The sequence below is a fragment of the Anabrus simplex genome, chromosome 1, assembly GCF_040414725.1.
Source record: "Anabrus simplex isolate iqAnaSimp1 chromosome 1, ASM4041472v1, whole genome shotgun sequence".
In the NCBI taxonomy this organism is placed as follows: domain Eukaryota; kingdom Metazoa; phylum Arthropoda; class Insecta; order Orthoptera; family Tettigoniidae; genus Anabrus; species Anabrus simplex.
In genome coordinates this window covers 1,226,513,434-1,226,527,356 of record NC_090265.1, presented here as the reverse complement: position 1 = coordinate 1,226,527,356, position 13,923 = coordinate 1,226,513,434, and the positions used below count along the sequence as shown (strand labels likewise).

The following is a 13,923-nucleotide window of genomic DNA, read 5'->3' as shown; positions in this document are numbered from 1 at the left end:
AGATAGGTCATATGGCGACAATGGGAGGTGAAAGGGTTAGGAGTTGGAAGAAAGTGGCCGTGGCTTTAATTAAGGTACAGGCCCAACATTTGTCTGGTGTGAAATTGGGAATCCAAGGAAATATATCTTCAGGGCTGCCGACAATGGGGTCCGAACCCACTATCTCCCGAATGCCAGTTCACAGCTGCGCGCCCCTAACCGAACAGCCAACTCGCTCGGTCCGCTACGATCACTCTCCTTTCTTTGTCGTTGCCCACTTAGCTGACCTCATCAAAGAATTCCTCATCATCATCAGCGCCACACGTTCCAAGTCTGTATATTCCAAAAACATCAAGTTGCCTTTTATATTTAGAGACGAACCTTACATCTAGAATTTCATTTCAACCTTCACATTTTCATAGCTTCTTTCACCAGTATGAATACTGATCCTCCAACCGTTCCTAGTCTGTCTAGGCCTACACGATGAGCACTTCGGTTTCGTGAGTAAATTTACGCATCCATATCACTTCTCAACTATGATTCAACACTTATTACAATACATGATAAATATTATGCTATTTATTTCATTCATTTCTTTACAATACTTTACTGGTGAAGGGAATACATATTGTTCCTGAAGAATGTATTATAGAATAAATAATTTTCCGTCATTAAAAGTGTATTGACAAGGTGGACACAACATAATAATACTTGCTTTACGTCGCACCGACCCAGACAGGTCTTATGGCGACGATGGGATAGGAAAGGACTAGGAATGGGAAGGAAGCGGCCGTGGCCTTATTTGAGGTACATTCCCAGCATTTACCTGGTGTGAAAATAGGACACCACGGAAAACCATCTTCAGGGCTGCGATACTGGGGTTCAAACCCATTATTATTATTATTATTATTATTATTATTATTATTATTATTATTGTTATTGTTATTATTATTGTTATTAAGCAAAACTCAGTGGCTAAATGTTTAGCTTGTTGGCTTTCGGTCCGAGGGATCCCGGCATCGATTTCCGGACTGGTCGGGTATTATAATCTTCCTTGGTTAATTCCGATTGGTCAGAGGCTGTGTGTGTGTGCCGTCTTCAGCATTAGAGCTCATCACAGAGAAGGTACCATTCTCACAGGCGCACAGGTCGCCTATAAGTCTTGCACTAGGACTCTCCGAAGGCCAAACGCCATTATTATTATTATTATTATTATTATTATTATTATTATTATTATTATTATTATTATTATTACCCTAAAACGGAAATGAAAACTGTCGTTAGATGCTGAAATATCAGGGGAAATACTGTGCCCTACAAACTCCAATACACGTTAAGCGAATGTTGAGAACGTAGCGGAAGTACTGTAGTATCGTAGGAATACCTACCTTTGTGGGTCGCAAATATTGGCACATAGCTTACCATAATGCCCTGTCCTCTTCGGCACCAGGCTGCACAGTCGGCGAGATCCGTGGAAAATGTTCGCGTGACTTATAGAGGAAATTAAGAGGTACAGGATATATGCCTAGGACTGTAGTCTGCACTTGTGTGAGATCAAAAATCACTTCAAACCAAAATAACCATTTTTTACAGCATAAGGATAGATGAGAACTCCAAAAGCAAACATTAACCGTTGAATTGTTATTTACATTAAGACTTATACAAATAATTCTGTCATGAAGTGGCAAAAATCAATCTTAATTCGGCGCTCACCGGCAGGAATTCTCATATGAGCGGAAGAGGTGTCTTGGCTTGGACGGACCCGATTTTGATTCATTATGAAACGAGGCTTAAACAGAATACACATGAGATTAGGGAGAAAATCACTTCGCATTACTTACTCTATCAGTTTCCCTGTGTAGGGAAATATTTACACTGCACTACAGGACTGAAATGACCCATACAAAAATACTTAAAACTATACACGCAGACGTCACAGCTCGCCAGCTGGGATACGAATACGAGACCTTTTCTCGTATCCGTGCGATACCGCTATGCATTACATAAATGCAGACGAAAGGAAACAAATACAATGACAACACACGAAACAATATATGCATCTTAAATCACCTGTAATAGATGTACAATAATAAAATGCGGAGACTGTTGCAGCTTACGAAAATTACAGAGAGCACCTTATTTCAAGCCACCCCGCCTTGGGCTAATGACCACCTTCTTGGGTGAGGGAGAGAGACTCGCAAACCAAAACAAATCACATCACCATCAGCTCTTCCCATTCCACTCAAATCCCCAGACATGGCTATACGTCACGGCAGCGGCCATTACTACTGCCATCCAGACCCTCATAAATTACAGACCCGACCGTCTGATCGCTCACTGTCTGGCCCGTTACAAAATTATAATTACTTTCTTTCATTCCATACACTTAAACTAAGAGGCTTATCTGCCTGGCTGGTTCCTCGTTATTATGTATCGCGAAGTATAAATTATCAATCTCATTTCATGCGTACACAATAAGGCTCATCTGCTGAGCTATCTCCAGACCATTCAATATCGTACATTGCACATTTATCTCCTGCCTAACCACACAAACTGAGGGATAATCAGCCAAGCCACCTACGGGCTAATCAAACATTACTTTATCTGGTCTGGGCATCATCTCTCTGGACTCTGTGGTCCGCAGTTCAAGCCACGCTCATGTCTAAGAGAATATTTGAGGGAATTATTTTGATGACCATTCTGACTACGACGTTGCAAATATCAGATTGTGAAAACTACATCTGTAATTCATGCTCATGCAATTTTCTCTTTAAATAGCTCACCTAACTCACAAGGTCTTCCTATTGATGTTAATGGACCGTACAGGTCTCTTTCCTTTTAATGATCTTACACTGCAAGCCCTGGCCCCGACATAATTCACAAATCTATTTACACAAACAACACAATATCCAATCTACATCTCTGAACAAAGTATAATCTAACACTCCCAAATAGAAAACTGCGTTATCTACGCATGCAAGTAATGAGTGTAAAAAAATAAATCATTATTGCCTGAAGGGCTTCAACTAATTATTTACAAACATCTGCGAAGCTATCCTATCCCTAAACCATGTATAAAATAGAGTCTGTCTCCCCTTATTAGCTCATGATCTTAGCGGTCTTCTATAGCGGGCCATAGGCTCCTAGCACTCCGTGGTACTGCTGTTGTGACCGGTCCACAGTCCTCGGTTCATCTCCAGTAGCTTCCCCATGGTCTTGCGTTTTCTTGGCCGTTGATTCTTAGCTGCTGGCTCCTACAGACCGTGTTGACCCTGGGCTTCTGCCTGATCCTCGATCTTCTTCTCCCGGCGGCACCTGTTGTCCTCTTACACCCTCTCGTACGACTGGGATGGGCAGTGGGGTATCAGCGCTTACTGATGAGTTTACGTGCGGTCTAACATTAACTGCAAGGGAATACTGCATTTATGTCCGTGTTTGTTTATGTGCATATTCCCTTACTATCGCATAGCACCGTTGCTCCTGTCATTTTCCTGACGGAAAGTTGTTAAGCAAATTACCGTGCTTAACCGTACACGCACCTCTGTCCTAGCAAATTGTAAAGCAAAATTCTATGCTATTTCATCCTTCCTCCTGCTAAGCTTACTACTGTTAGTGCTATTCACAATCACTGTTCTAGCTTCATGAAGCTTAGCGCCCTGTCCATCAGCATATTAATTTCAGTCCACGTGAAAAGCCCAATTAACGAGACTTATAATTTTTTCAGTTTAGTCTGAGTTCACAGAGTTCTTAGAGCAAGTTAGCAATTAAGCTTTACTGGATTTAAGCCTACACAGTGTGCGATCCTAGCTAGAGTGAGAATGTCTTTAATTCTTACCATAATTAACTGATTGCTGTTCGCTTTCATAATTCAGTCTAGAAATAACTGACAGGTATTCTAACCGTGCAGACAAAAAAAGTTCTCCAACTATCTAACACTGTATAAAGATGATGCTTTGTTAGACAAAGCTATGCTTCGGCACGAGAGACACATGTTACGCACTTTCAAGATCAGAGTTGAGTATTGAGTGGTGTACTGGCTTGCACTGCTCAGTATTCATTAGCTCGATAACCCACGCCAAGCCATGTTCTTCCCCGTCAAACACACTTGAAATCCACTTGACTCCCTTGTGTGGAGTGCGCGTGGTCCTCACGGTGCTTACCGCGAACACCTACTAATTACAGGAGATAATAATTAGCATATCCATGCATATCATATCACTCGGAAAATTACTTCTGATTTTCCTATCATTTTATCTTCTCCAGTTTCCACCTGTGGGCGGAGATACATCTCAAGTTTATTTTCTCATCAGCCCTGGAATCTACAGCGTTTCTTGTCCGTAGATTGGCGTAAGAAAATCCCCTAGCATCAAGTGGTTGGCTTTCCTTGTCTCTATCCTTGTCACACACTGACCCACACCCGAAACTGACGCGGTGATTCTCTCAATCGTGCTATTACTCCAGTTCGCGCCCTTTCACTGTGGTCTCATATAAGTATTATCAATGCATTAAATATTGCTTCAATTGGCCCATGAACAGAATGTTTCAATACACAAGGATTTTACAGCAATAAATCAGGCATTTTTTAAATAAATTAATTACACTACATTTCTAAATTGCGCTCAGACGTATGCTAAGCCAATATTTTAACTGACACGGCAGAAAAGTAATTAAAATTAAGCAGTTAATTTATTAGATTTGTTTTCCGACAAGCTGCCAGAAATTGAAACTAACTTTAAATATCAAAGGAACGAAGGTGGAGGCTTGGAGATAGAAATAATCGGAGTACAAGAATCAGCTGATTATTATTTTTGTCTCCTCGACTACTCTATATTCTTTATTTTCGTCCGTATGTCAATACTGTAATTTTTGATTACGATGATCAGCAAAGAGTCACCAACAGTCCAAAGACTGTTAACAGTTTCTCCAATGAAATGCCGTATGTTCTCTTGAATTTTTTTTATATTCACAAGAATATCGTGTTATAAAGAATTATACCCTTCGTGATAGTTTGAACGCATCTTGAATATCTATAAGAAATACCGATGGCACACGAAAGGGCTAGGAATGGGACGCAAGCGGCCGTGGCCGTCTGAGTCACTCAGCCTGGCTCCGCAGAGAACTTTGTTAGTCTTTCGTTGCACCTCATTTTATTTTTTCATGTTTTTAGTTTTTCTTTTACCACATTCGTCTCTGATTCGTCTGGTGACCTTGCTGTTTCCTTCGCACCGCACTCAAGATGAAACAGAAACATCTTATTTGGAACTAAGGTGATGTAGTCAGCTCCCACTTCGGAAGGAACAGTGAATCATTTAGTGACGAACGAGAGTATAACTTACTACAGAACACTGTAATCGGAGTAGTTTCATAGCTCGACACGTGGCGCTGGCGACCTAGGTTTTGGCGATAGAAATGCATACTCCTCTGTAGGAAAGATATTGACTTTGATTGCAGATTTATCGTAATTTAGTTATAAAAGTTACTTTCGTTGTATTTGCCAAAATAATGTCGTGAAATGAAACTACGAAGAGATCAAGTAGTCCAGCTGATATTGACTTTGGTTGCCATTTTATCTTCATTCAGAGGAATGAACGAATATGTTACATTGATTAATACTGCTGATTAATCATAAAGGCTACTTTCGTTAATGTTTGCCCAAATAACGTCGTGAAATGATACTCCGGAGATATTGAGTAGTCTAACTGACGTTCTTTAACTGTGAGTAATAATAGTAATCACTTTTATTATCCATAGCATTTAGATACAAAGCAGAACTTACCACAATAAATTTGTCTTCTGATGTTAGTCTTGAGATTAAGAGTCATTGCTCAATTAGAGCTTTAAAATTCTTCAAGTGCTGCTGTCAGGAAGGAGGCGTGGTCAAAACATAAAAGTCTTACTTTTTTCTACTTACCGGTCTAGAAAGCCAAGAGTAACGGCCGAGAGGATTTGTCGTGCTGACCACACGACACCTCGTAATCTGCAGGCCTTTGGGCTGAGTAGCGATCGCTTGGTAGACCAAGGCCCTTCAAGGGCTGTAGTGCCATGGGGTTTGGTTTTTCTACTTAAATATTCGCTGCATGGTTAACATACATATTTTGACTCATACAGGTTAAAATTTTAATTTCAATATATATAGTTTCAGATTACATTACATTCATACCTTGCACTAGAACTTTAAATAAAAATTCAGTGTAAGAGAAGTATTTTTGAATAAATACTTGGTAAACTGTTCACTGCACTGGTACTGTAACACTTAGCTTCGTACGTTGGACTTACTGTCAAAACTGTAAATGATCCTACTTGTCAGTGTTTAAATTTTAAAGTTCAGATTATCTTGGATAAATATATGTTGTGTTTCTGTCGTGTGGCAAATATGACTCCGCCTGAAGGATTGTTCAATGACAGAAAATTTAAGGGTGATAAATATCCGAAAATAGAAACGGAAAACTAAGATGAAAGAGCTAATTCATTGGTTGTGGGGAGCTATAACACAAACTTTGGTTTTCAGTCATCCTTGTGCTTGTAATGTCATTTCTCATTCACTTTATGCTAGAAGTTCTACAGTGAAACTGATATTTGAAAATGAATTTGGAAATAAATCTCAACAATATCAGAAGTCATCCGATTTTTTCTTAGATTTCAACGTAGTGTTCTCAGATTTGTGCCAGCTTGATAGTGTAGTGAGAGGCAATACATGATTTCTGAAAAAATGCAATAACTTTGAAGGAATTTCCTGAAATGAAGGCTACTGACAATAGAAGAAGCAAAATTATTGTTAGGGACAACGTTATCACGAGAAATTGCGTTGCGCCACTATTTAGTTTTGTTCTGGTCAACAAGGGAATTCGTGAAATGATAGTGTCACTTTGCACTTATTCCTATTCGAAGTACATAAAGGCACACAGCAATACATGTTCGAATATTTCCAAACACAGTTAAAGAAAAATAAATCACTACACTACACAATTGAAAAACCGAAGTATCGCATAAATTATAATTCTTGTTTAGGACAAAGTTACTGTGTGAAATCCCTTTGAGCCACTCATTACATTTGTTCTTGTTTGCTGAAAATTTATGTTCAAAGTACAAAAAGGCGCACCACAAAAATAATAAATATTCAGAAAATTGTAAACACAGTTTAAAAAATCAAATCACCACACTACACAATAAAGGAATATTAGCGCATAAAGCTGGCGAGATATAATGTTTACAGTGCACTATGTCTTCTGGTATGGACTAGAATAAATTTGTTACTTTCATTGACCTGTCTCAGTCTCGTCCTTGGTTTCGAGAATGCGAAAGTGACTGAGGTATGAGCGATACTAGTAATACCATTCCTTATGCAGGCAGCCTCTGTTATGAATGGTATGAAAATATCACTCATAGGGTCAGTTGATGCGTGCATTTCAGTGGGCTTGGCAGAATGATGTCTGAGCAACTTCTGGCTCAGTGAGGAAAGCAACGGGAAGCACCTCACTCCTCGTTTCCCTAGTACGCCTCTTCAGTGATAACTAGGCAATTTATGACAGCTGTTCGCATAGCTGTGGAGGATCAAACCAGCCTTCGGACTGAATACCCAACATACTTACAATTATAAACTCTCAATAAAAAGCCAACAAACACCTCATTACGAAAGCATTACCAACACTTACGACAGCAAAACAATACTAATGAAACTGGAAATGCGGTCATTTGCGGTATACGGCTTTCTGTCAGTGACTTAGGTGGCCAGCGCTCCAGCGGCATTATGGTGAATCTTTCCGATTACAGCTTTATGGTGGGCTTTATAAGCGATTGTCAAGGCCAGTATAAGGAGCGCAGCGAATAACATAATAACGTAAAGCATTCTTAAATTTAAAACTTCGTTATGAGAGAAGTCTTGCTCGTGAAGAGAAGAGATTTCCTTCTGAAGGCGTGGAGCAAACTTCTCTGCAAAACGTAAAGAATTTCACCTTGTTTTCTGACATGGAGGAAGCGTTAAAGCTTATCGTCATGTCTACTTAATTTTATTCCTTTCTTTATAATAATTCTGCAGTTTAATACTAACGACTTTATATCATCCTTACTTGGCTTCCAGATTCCTATACTTTTGTTACCGCTCCCTAGTCTGCCCTGTTTACCTGAATGTGTCTCCGTAAATCTTTTACAAGCAAACCTACTAACTGATACGTACAATCGCGGTTCAAGTGAAGGCCATTTGAGCGTAGATCCTTATCTGCTACCCACCCACTCACCCACCCAAATGTACAAATCTTTTCTCGAATTTACACACACACCAACTTCATAGCCTCATTTAAATCCCCGATCATTCTTTAGATTTTATCCCTCCTACACAGTATCACACTGGCAAAAAATATCCACTCCATTATTCTTATACCGCACTGTCAAAACCAGATCCCATGTACTCCCAGCTCTTTTAGTACCTATTTCTGTTTGCCTTACATTCTTGGTGCCAACGTGGAAAGTTACCACATTAACCTTACCCTTTTCCTTCTCTTCTACTTTCCTCCCAGAAGAATAAACAATAGACAGTGAAACATCATGTAATAGTTACATTTTACCAGTAAAAATCTATCTTTCGACATCGACTAGCTAGCTGTTCTGGTGATAGGTAGTTAAATTGGCTTGTGACCGCCTAAATGAATGATTCGTTCTTGGCTACTAACTGATTCATTCTCTGTCCGCAGGTCCAGTTCTTCTTCATCACTATCCACTCCTTGCAGCTGCTCTTCGTGGAGAATTGCGGTTATCCAGTTTGGACAACAGCAGTGGTCGTACCGCAAAATGCCTTCATGTCTGCACTTTTCTACGACTTTTATCGCAAGGCGTATAGGCCTAGTAAGAAGACTGTATGATAAATGCGTGTGGAGGTTTAATACTCAAGTGAGATGATCTTCAGTTCATAGTTATATGGAACTGAGAAATTTACGTCGTGTGTTCTTAGAAGCCTCTCGAAAGTCTTCTCTCCCTCTCGCTTTATTTCTCTCTCTCACTCTCTCCATTCCTGTGCCTCTCCCACATATTTTCATCCATATCAATTCAAATGGGTCAATTACAGAATCAACTGAAATGAAATGGCGTATGACTTTTAGTGCCGGGAGTGTCTGAGGACATGTTTGGCTCGTCAGGTGCAGGTCTGTTTATTTCACGCCCGTAGGCGACCTGCGCGTCGTGATGAGGATGAAATGATGATGGAAACGACACATACGCCCAGGCCCTCTGCCAGCTAAATGAACCAATTATGGTTAAAATTCCCGACCCTGTCGAGAATCGAACCCGGGACCCCTGTGACCAAAGGCCAGCACGCTAACCATTAGGTATGGAGCCGGACACTGAATCATCTAATGCGTGTTAACAACAACAATCTCGTGAATGTGATCTTGTCTGTTGAAGGCTTTAAACAATGTCTGGCAGTAATTACTCACTGTTACAGAGCAGGTGTTACACAGTCAAGTTTTAAATATTTTACTTTATTGCACAAAACGAATTAAACACAGTAAATGGCTTCTAAAACAAGAAAACCAAGAACTCAGTCAAATGGCAGTACTGAGATTCTTCAAAATAGTATTTCACAAAATACAGTACGAGATTCACTTGGTTCTTCTTTTCGTCCAAGTCAGAGTCCAATTTTTTCCAAAGTGGCAATTTCTTTTTGCTCAAGAAACGAACAAGTTATCATCAACCCATAGGTTCTGAATAGTTTGATAGGTGACCAAATAACGTACATTATCATTGACTCCATAATGTTAATGAAGATAATAAAGCTCGTTTGTGCAATGGAACGAGTTTGAGTTTACGTAAGCTAGACAAAAATATCCTTAATGAAGAATATCAGACGGACTCAGCTCCAAGGAGAAAGTGTTGTGATCCAAGAATAGATTTAGCACCTGTGTATACGTTTTGTTTTTAAATGGAGGCAATTCACTGTAAACTAAACTTCTCTGTCACAATGAATAAGAAACCAGCATAAAGATTAATGTTGGGGTATATCTCCGCACTCTAGTGTTTTGGTCAGTTGCATGTTGCTTTCCCAAGAGTACACATGTCCGTAGTTGTCAAAGCACAATTCCGAGCTACAACTGCACTCAATATGGTTTGTAACGAAATACTACAATACCTGTTTTGATTCCATCTAAATGTAGCATAAAACCTGGAATGTGTAACTTTTATTCATAAGATATTAATAGTCCATGTAGAATTTCCAATTACTTTATAGATAGTAATTTCGACTGCCGAAGGCAGGCTTACCTACTAGTTTCTTTTCAATGTCAATGTATACGTGCAACGAATGCTATTCGCATTATGGGAGAAATTGAGTTAATAAAAATGAAAGTTTGAAGCAATGTTTTAAGAATATTGCAAACGTAACAAGTATACACCAATGCCAACAGGACAGTTGCTAGCCGAAAAGTTCTACTTAACCTGGTCGTGCGATCTTGCGTAGTCAGCGATGTAAGTGTTTGATGGTAAACATTTACTGTACAATATAAGTTGTACTCTGGTAAAATAAAGGCTCTTATTTTTTTAGAGGACATGCTTTTCTACAATAAGCCAACAACCGATAGTCTTTACATATATCGAGAGTCTATAGTTGCTTTATGAAAGATATTTTGTAAACAATTTTACATGTTGAATAATGTAAAATTTTGTACTAATAAAATCTTTTACTTAGAATACATACAGTTAGATTTATTAACTGCAGTGAGAGCGCTTGATTTAAGAACCAACCCCGCCATGTTTTTCTTATTCGTGACATGAAAACCGTCTGCCGAGCTCAACGCACGGAATGTGCGCGCTCGAGTTAACTCAGTCAGTCCGTCAAGTCGAAACACGATTTCAAGGAAGTTTCCGGGTAGTAAACGTTCCAGATCGTACAGCATTCCATGCTGTTTCTAACAAATCTCAGGTTACGGAAAATATTAAGCCCAGTAAACCAAACAGATAGCGCAAGGTTCTCAGAGAAGAAAAATAGACGGCATTGATCATCATATTTGTAAAATTCTCCAAAAGCATCCTTTCGGGATCTTTCATATCAAATACGAATTTATTTTGGCTCCGTAAGAAAGGCTGTTAAATGGTTGAAGTTGAAACATCATAACGTTCATAAGTAGGATTAACAGTTTTCTTGAAATAATTCATGGTAGTGTTGTATGATTGCGTCATCGCCGCTGAACTCTCAAGGACACACACCAAGTACTGTCGCACTTGCTGAAAGGAATAACAACTCGCGGATGGTTCTTAGTTCGAAAGCTTCCACTGTAATTATACCTCTCTCATTATTTGCTAATATCTCCAGCTATCCTTCGAGCTCCCAGTGTTCAAAGAAAATTATATATTTGAAAGAATACCACAATCAAGAAAATTACAATGAGAAGAAAAGAAGCAAGGAAAAGAACCCCACAATTCTTAACATCGTCCATGAATCTCTGGATATTATCTTTTTCCATATCGTCTAATTATATAATATAATATAATATAATATAATATAATATAATATAATATAATATAATATAATATAATATAATATAATTATTATTATTCGTTTAGGCCTAAAATGGTCCACGTGCTTCTTTAATCTGGTGAGCTTTTTTCTCCTTCTTAGCCCAGTATTCCTTCAATATAGCGCTATGGATGTATTTCCTTTCTTGAGTCCATTTCACTTCTACTCCTGGACGCAGTGATTTAGCTGTTAGTGACTGGAGATAGTCAAATGTCGTGATTAACATTCTGAACTTATCTTGGTTGTAAATGCCAATGTGATCAATATTTATGTATTGTAGGTCTTTCCGAACTAAATTCGTCCATTTGACATTTGTTTCTTTCCCTCTACTGTAGATATAGTGTTGAAGATCCTTGAAGTGAGTCTCTGGCTGTCCATCTTGACTACGTGACCATGGAACATTAGTCTTGTCTTCCTCATAGCTGTTGTAATGCTCTGTATTTTACTGTACAGCTCATTGTTGTGCCCCATTCTGACCCATTGCTTTCTTTGATGGGAACCATAATCCTTCTGTGGATCCTTTGCTCTTTCAGTTCCAGTTTTATGAGTTGTCCTTTCCGGGTCATGTTTGCGCATTCTGAGGCGTAGAGTACAGATGGTCTTACTACAGTGTTGTAGTGTCAAAGTTTAAAATTCAAGGAGAGGGATTTATACTTGTAAATGTTCTTACAAAGATGATAATCTCTTTCTAATTTAGTGCATCTACTCTTCATTTCAAGGTCCTCGTTTATATTTGGGGTTATCCATTCTCCAAGATATTTGAATGAGTTGCATTTATTATTATTCCCCCCCCCCATAGAAATGAAATTGGGTGCTTCTCTGATGTTGGTCAGAAATGATGTTTAGTTGACAGTGATCTTCGGCCCCACTTTAGCTGCTATGCGTTCGAGGGAGGATAGCTGGTACGTATCTTCTTCCATACTTGAAGCTAAGAGTGTGAGGTCATCTGCGAAGGCTAAGCAAGTGACTGTTAACTTGTATTTCTTGTAGCCGATTTTCAATCCAGAGTAGTCAGCTAGTGTATTCGCCCATTCCCGAATGACCTTCCCCAGCAGACACTTAAGCTGCTCTGTTCGAATTCAGTTCAGAGATGATCAGTTAGATTTCTTCTTTGGTAGGAGGAAGGGAGTCTGGGTTAATAACATTCTTGGGTTGAAATTGTAGTTTTTCCTCGTGTTCTTCTGCATTGAGGAGGTCATCAAAATATTTTGCAAGGGTTATAGTACAATCTTCATTGTTCATTTTCAGTTCTCCGTCTGGTCCTCGGAGGTGAAGTGTTGGGGATGAGTAAGCGTTTGTCTGTGGTTTTAGAGTTTTTATGCAAGTTACTGGTGTTGTTTCTTTGAAAGTCTTTCTCTGCCTGATCTATGATGTCGTTGTTAAAATGCCTATTAGCATTTCTGATGGTTTTGGCCGGTTTATTTCTGACTGTTAGGAAGGCTGTATGATTTTCCGTGCTTTTGTTACAGTTTCATTTCACCAGTGCCTCTCTCTTCTCTACTCTATTGCCTTATCGCATGTTGGCCTCCAGCATGGGTGTTTACTCCTGGTTGCGGGGATGGTTTCTGTTGCTGCATCTATCAGTGCCTTCTGTAGATGAGGCCAATCCTTTTTATTCTGATTATTTCGTAGGATCTTAGTAGAGTTGTTGTTGTTGTCTTTAAATTGGGCAGGATTAAATTCTGGGATTCTGGACCTGGTGTAGTTGTCAAGTCTGCACTTCATGAGTGGAATGAAATTTGCTTTGACCAAAGATAGGTAGTGGTCTGAATCGATTTTGGCACCTCTCAATACCTTGACGTTCATTATGTCCTTGCTTTTCCTTCTATTGATGGAAACGTGATCTAGCTGGTACTCTCCTAGCAAGGGATTGGGACACCTCCAGGTCTTGGATTTTCGGGGGAGGTGTCTTAATGCTGTAGATATAAGAACAAGGTTGTGATTCTTACACAGATTGATAAGCCTCTCACCATTACAATTGGTTCTCTTGTGGGCCTCGTATTCTCCGACTACGTTCTTGAACCTGCGCTCCTTATCAGTCTGGGCGTTGAAGTCTCCCATCAAGATAATCATGTGATGCTCTGGAATCTTATCAATTGTCTCTTCCAGTTCTTCCCAGAAGTATACAACACTTTCAATATCACTCTTATTAGTATCATTGGTAGGTGTATGGAAGTTAAGAATCGTGTAGGCTTTGTTGAGACTTCTGAAGGCTATAGTGGAAGTTCTCCCATTTAGTGATGAGAAGAAGATAATGTAGTTGATTATTTTGTTGTTGACTATGAAGCCTGTACCCAGGTGAGGCATATTCTTCATCACTCTCTAACCTGGCTGTCCCTTGTAGATTCTGAAGCTTTGTGACTCAAAAGGTTCTTCGTCAGTAAATCTTGTCGCCTGCAATGTCGTTATAAGTATGTTGTGTTTTGTTAGGACGTCCAATGTAT

At 39.3% G+C, this 13,923-nt stretch overlaps 1 protein-coding gene across 4 annotated transcripts in view; it reads left to right on the top strand.

Moving 5' to 3' along the window:
- Positions 1-10,653, top strand: part of LOC136858218 (very long chain fatty acid elongase AAEL008004) — a 244,715-nt gene extending 234,062 nt beyond the window's left edge. For all 4 annotated transcript variants that reach the window (XM_067137604.2, XM_067137601.2, XM_067137605.2 and 1 more), the window contains one exon: positions 8,667-10,653. In XM_067137604.2, coding sequence (XP_066993705.2) covers positions 8,667-8,834 — 168 coding nt within the window. In that variant the 3' untranslated portion in view covers positions 8,835-10,653. The remainder of the gene's footprint in view (positions 1-8,666) is intronic.
- The last annotated feature ends 3,270 nt before the right edge of the window (positions 10,654-13,923 follow it).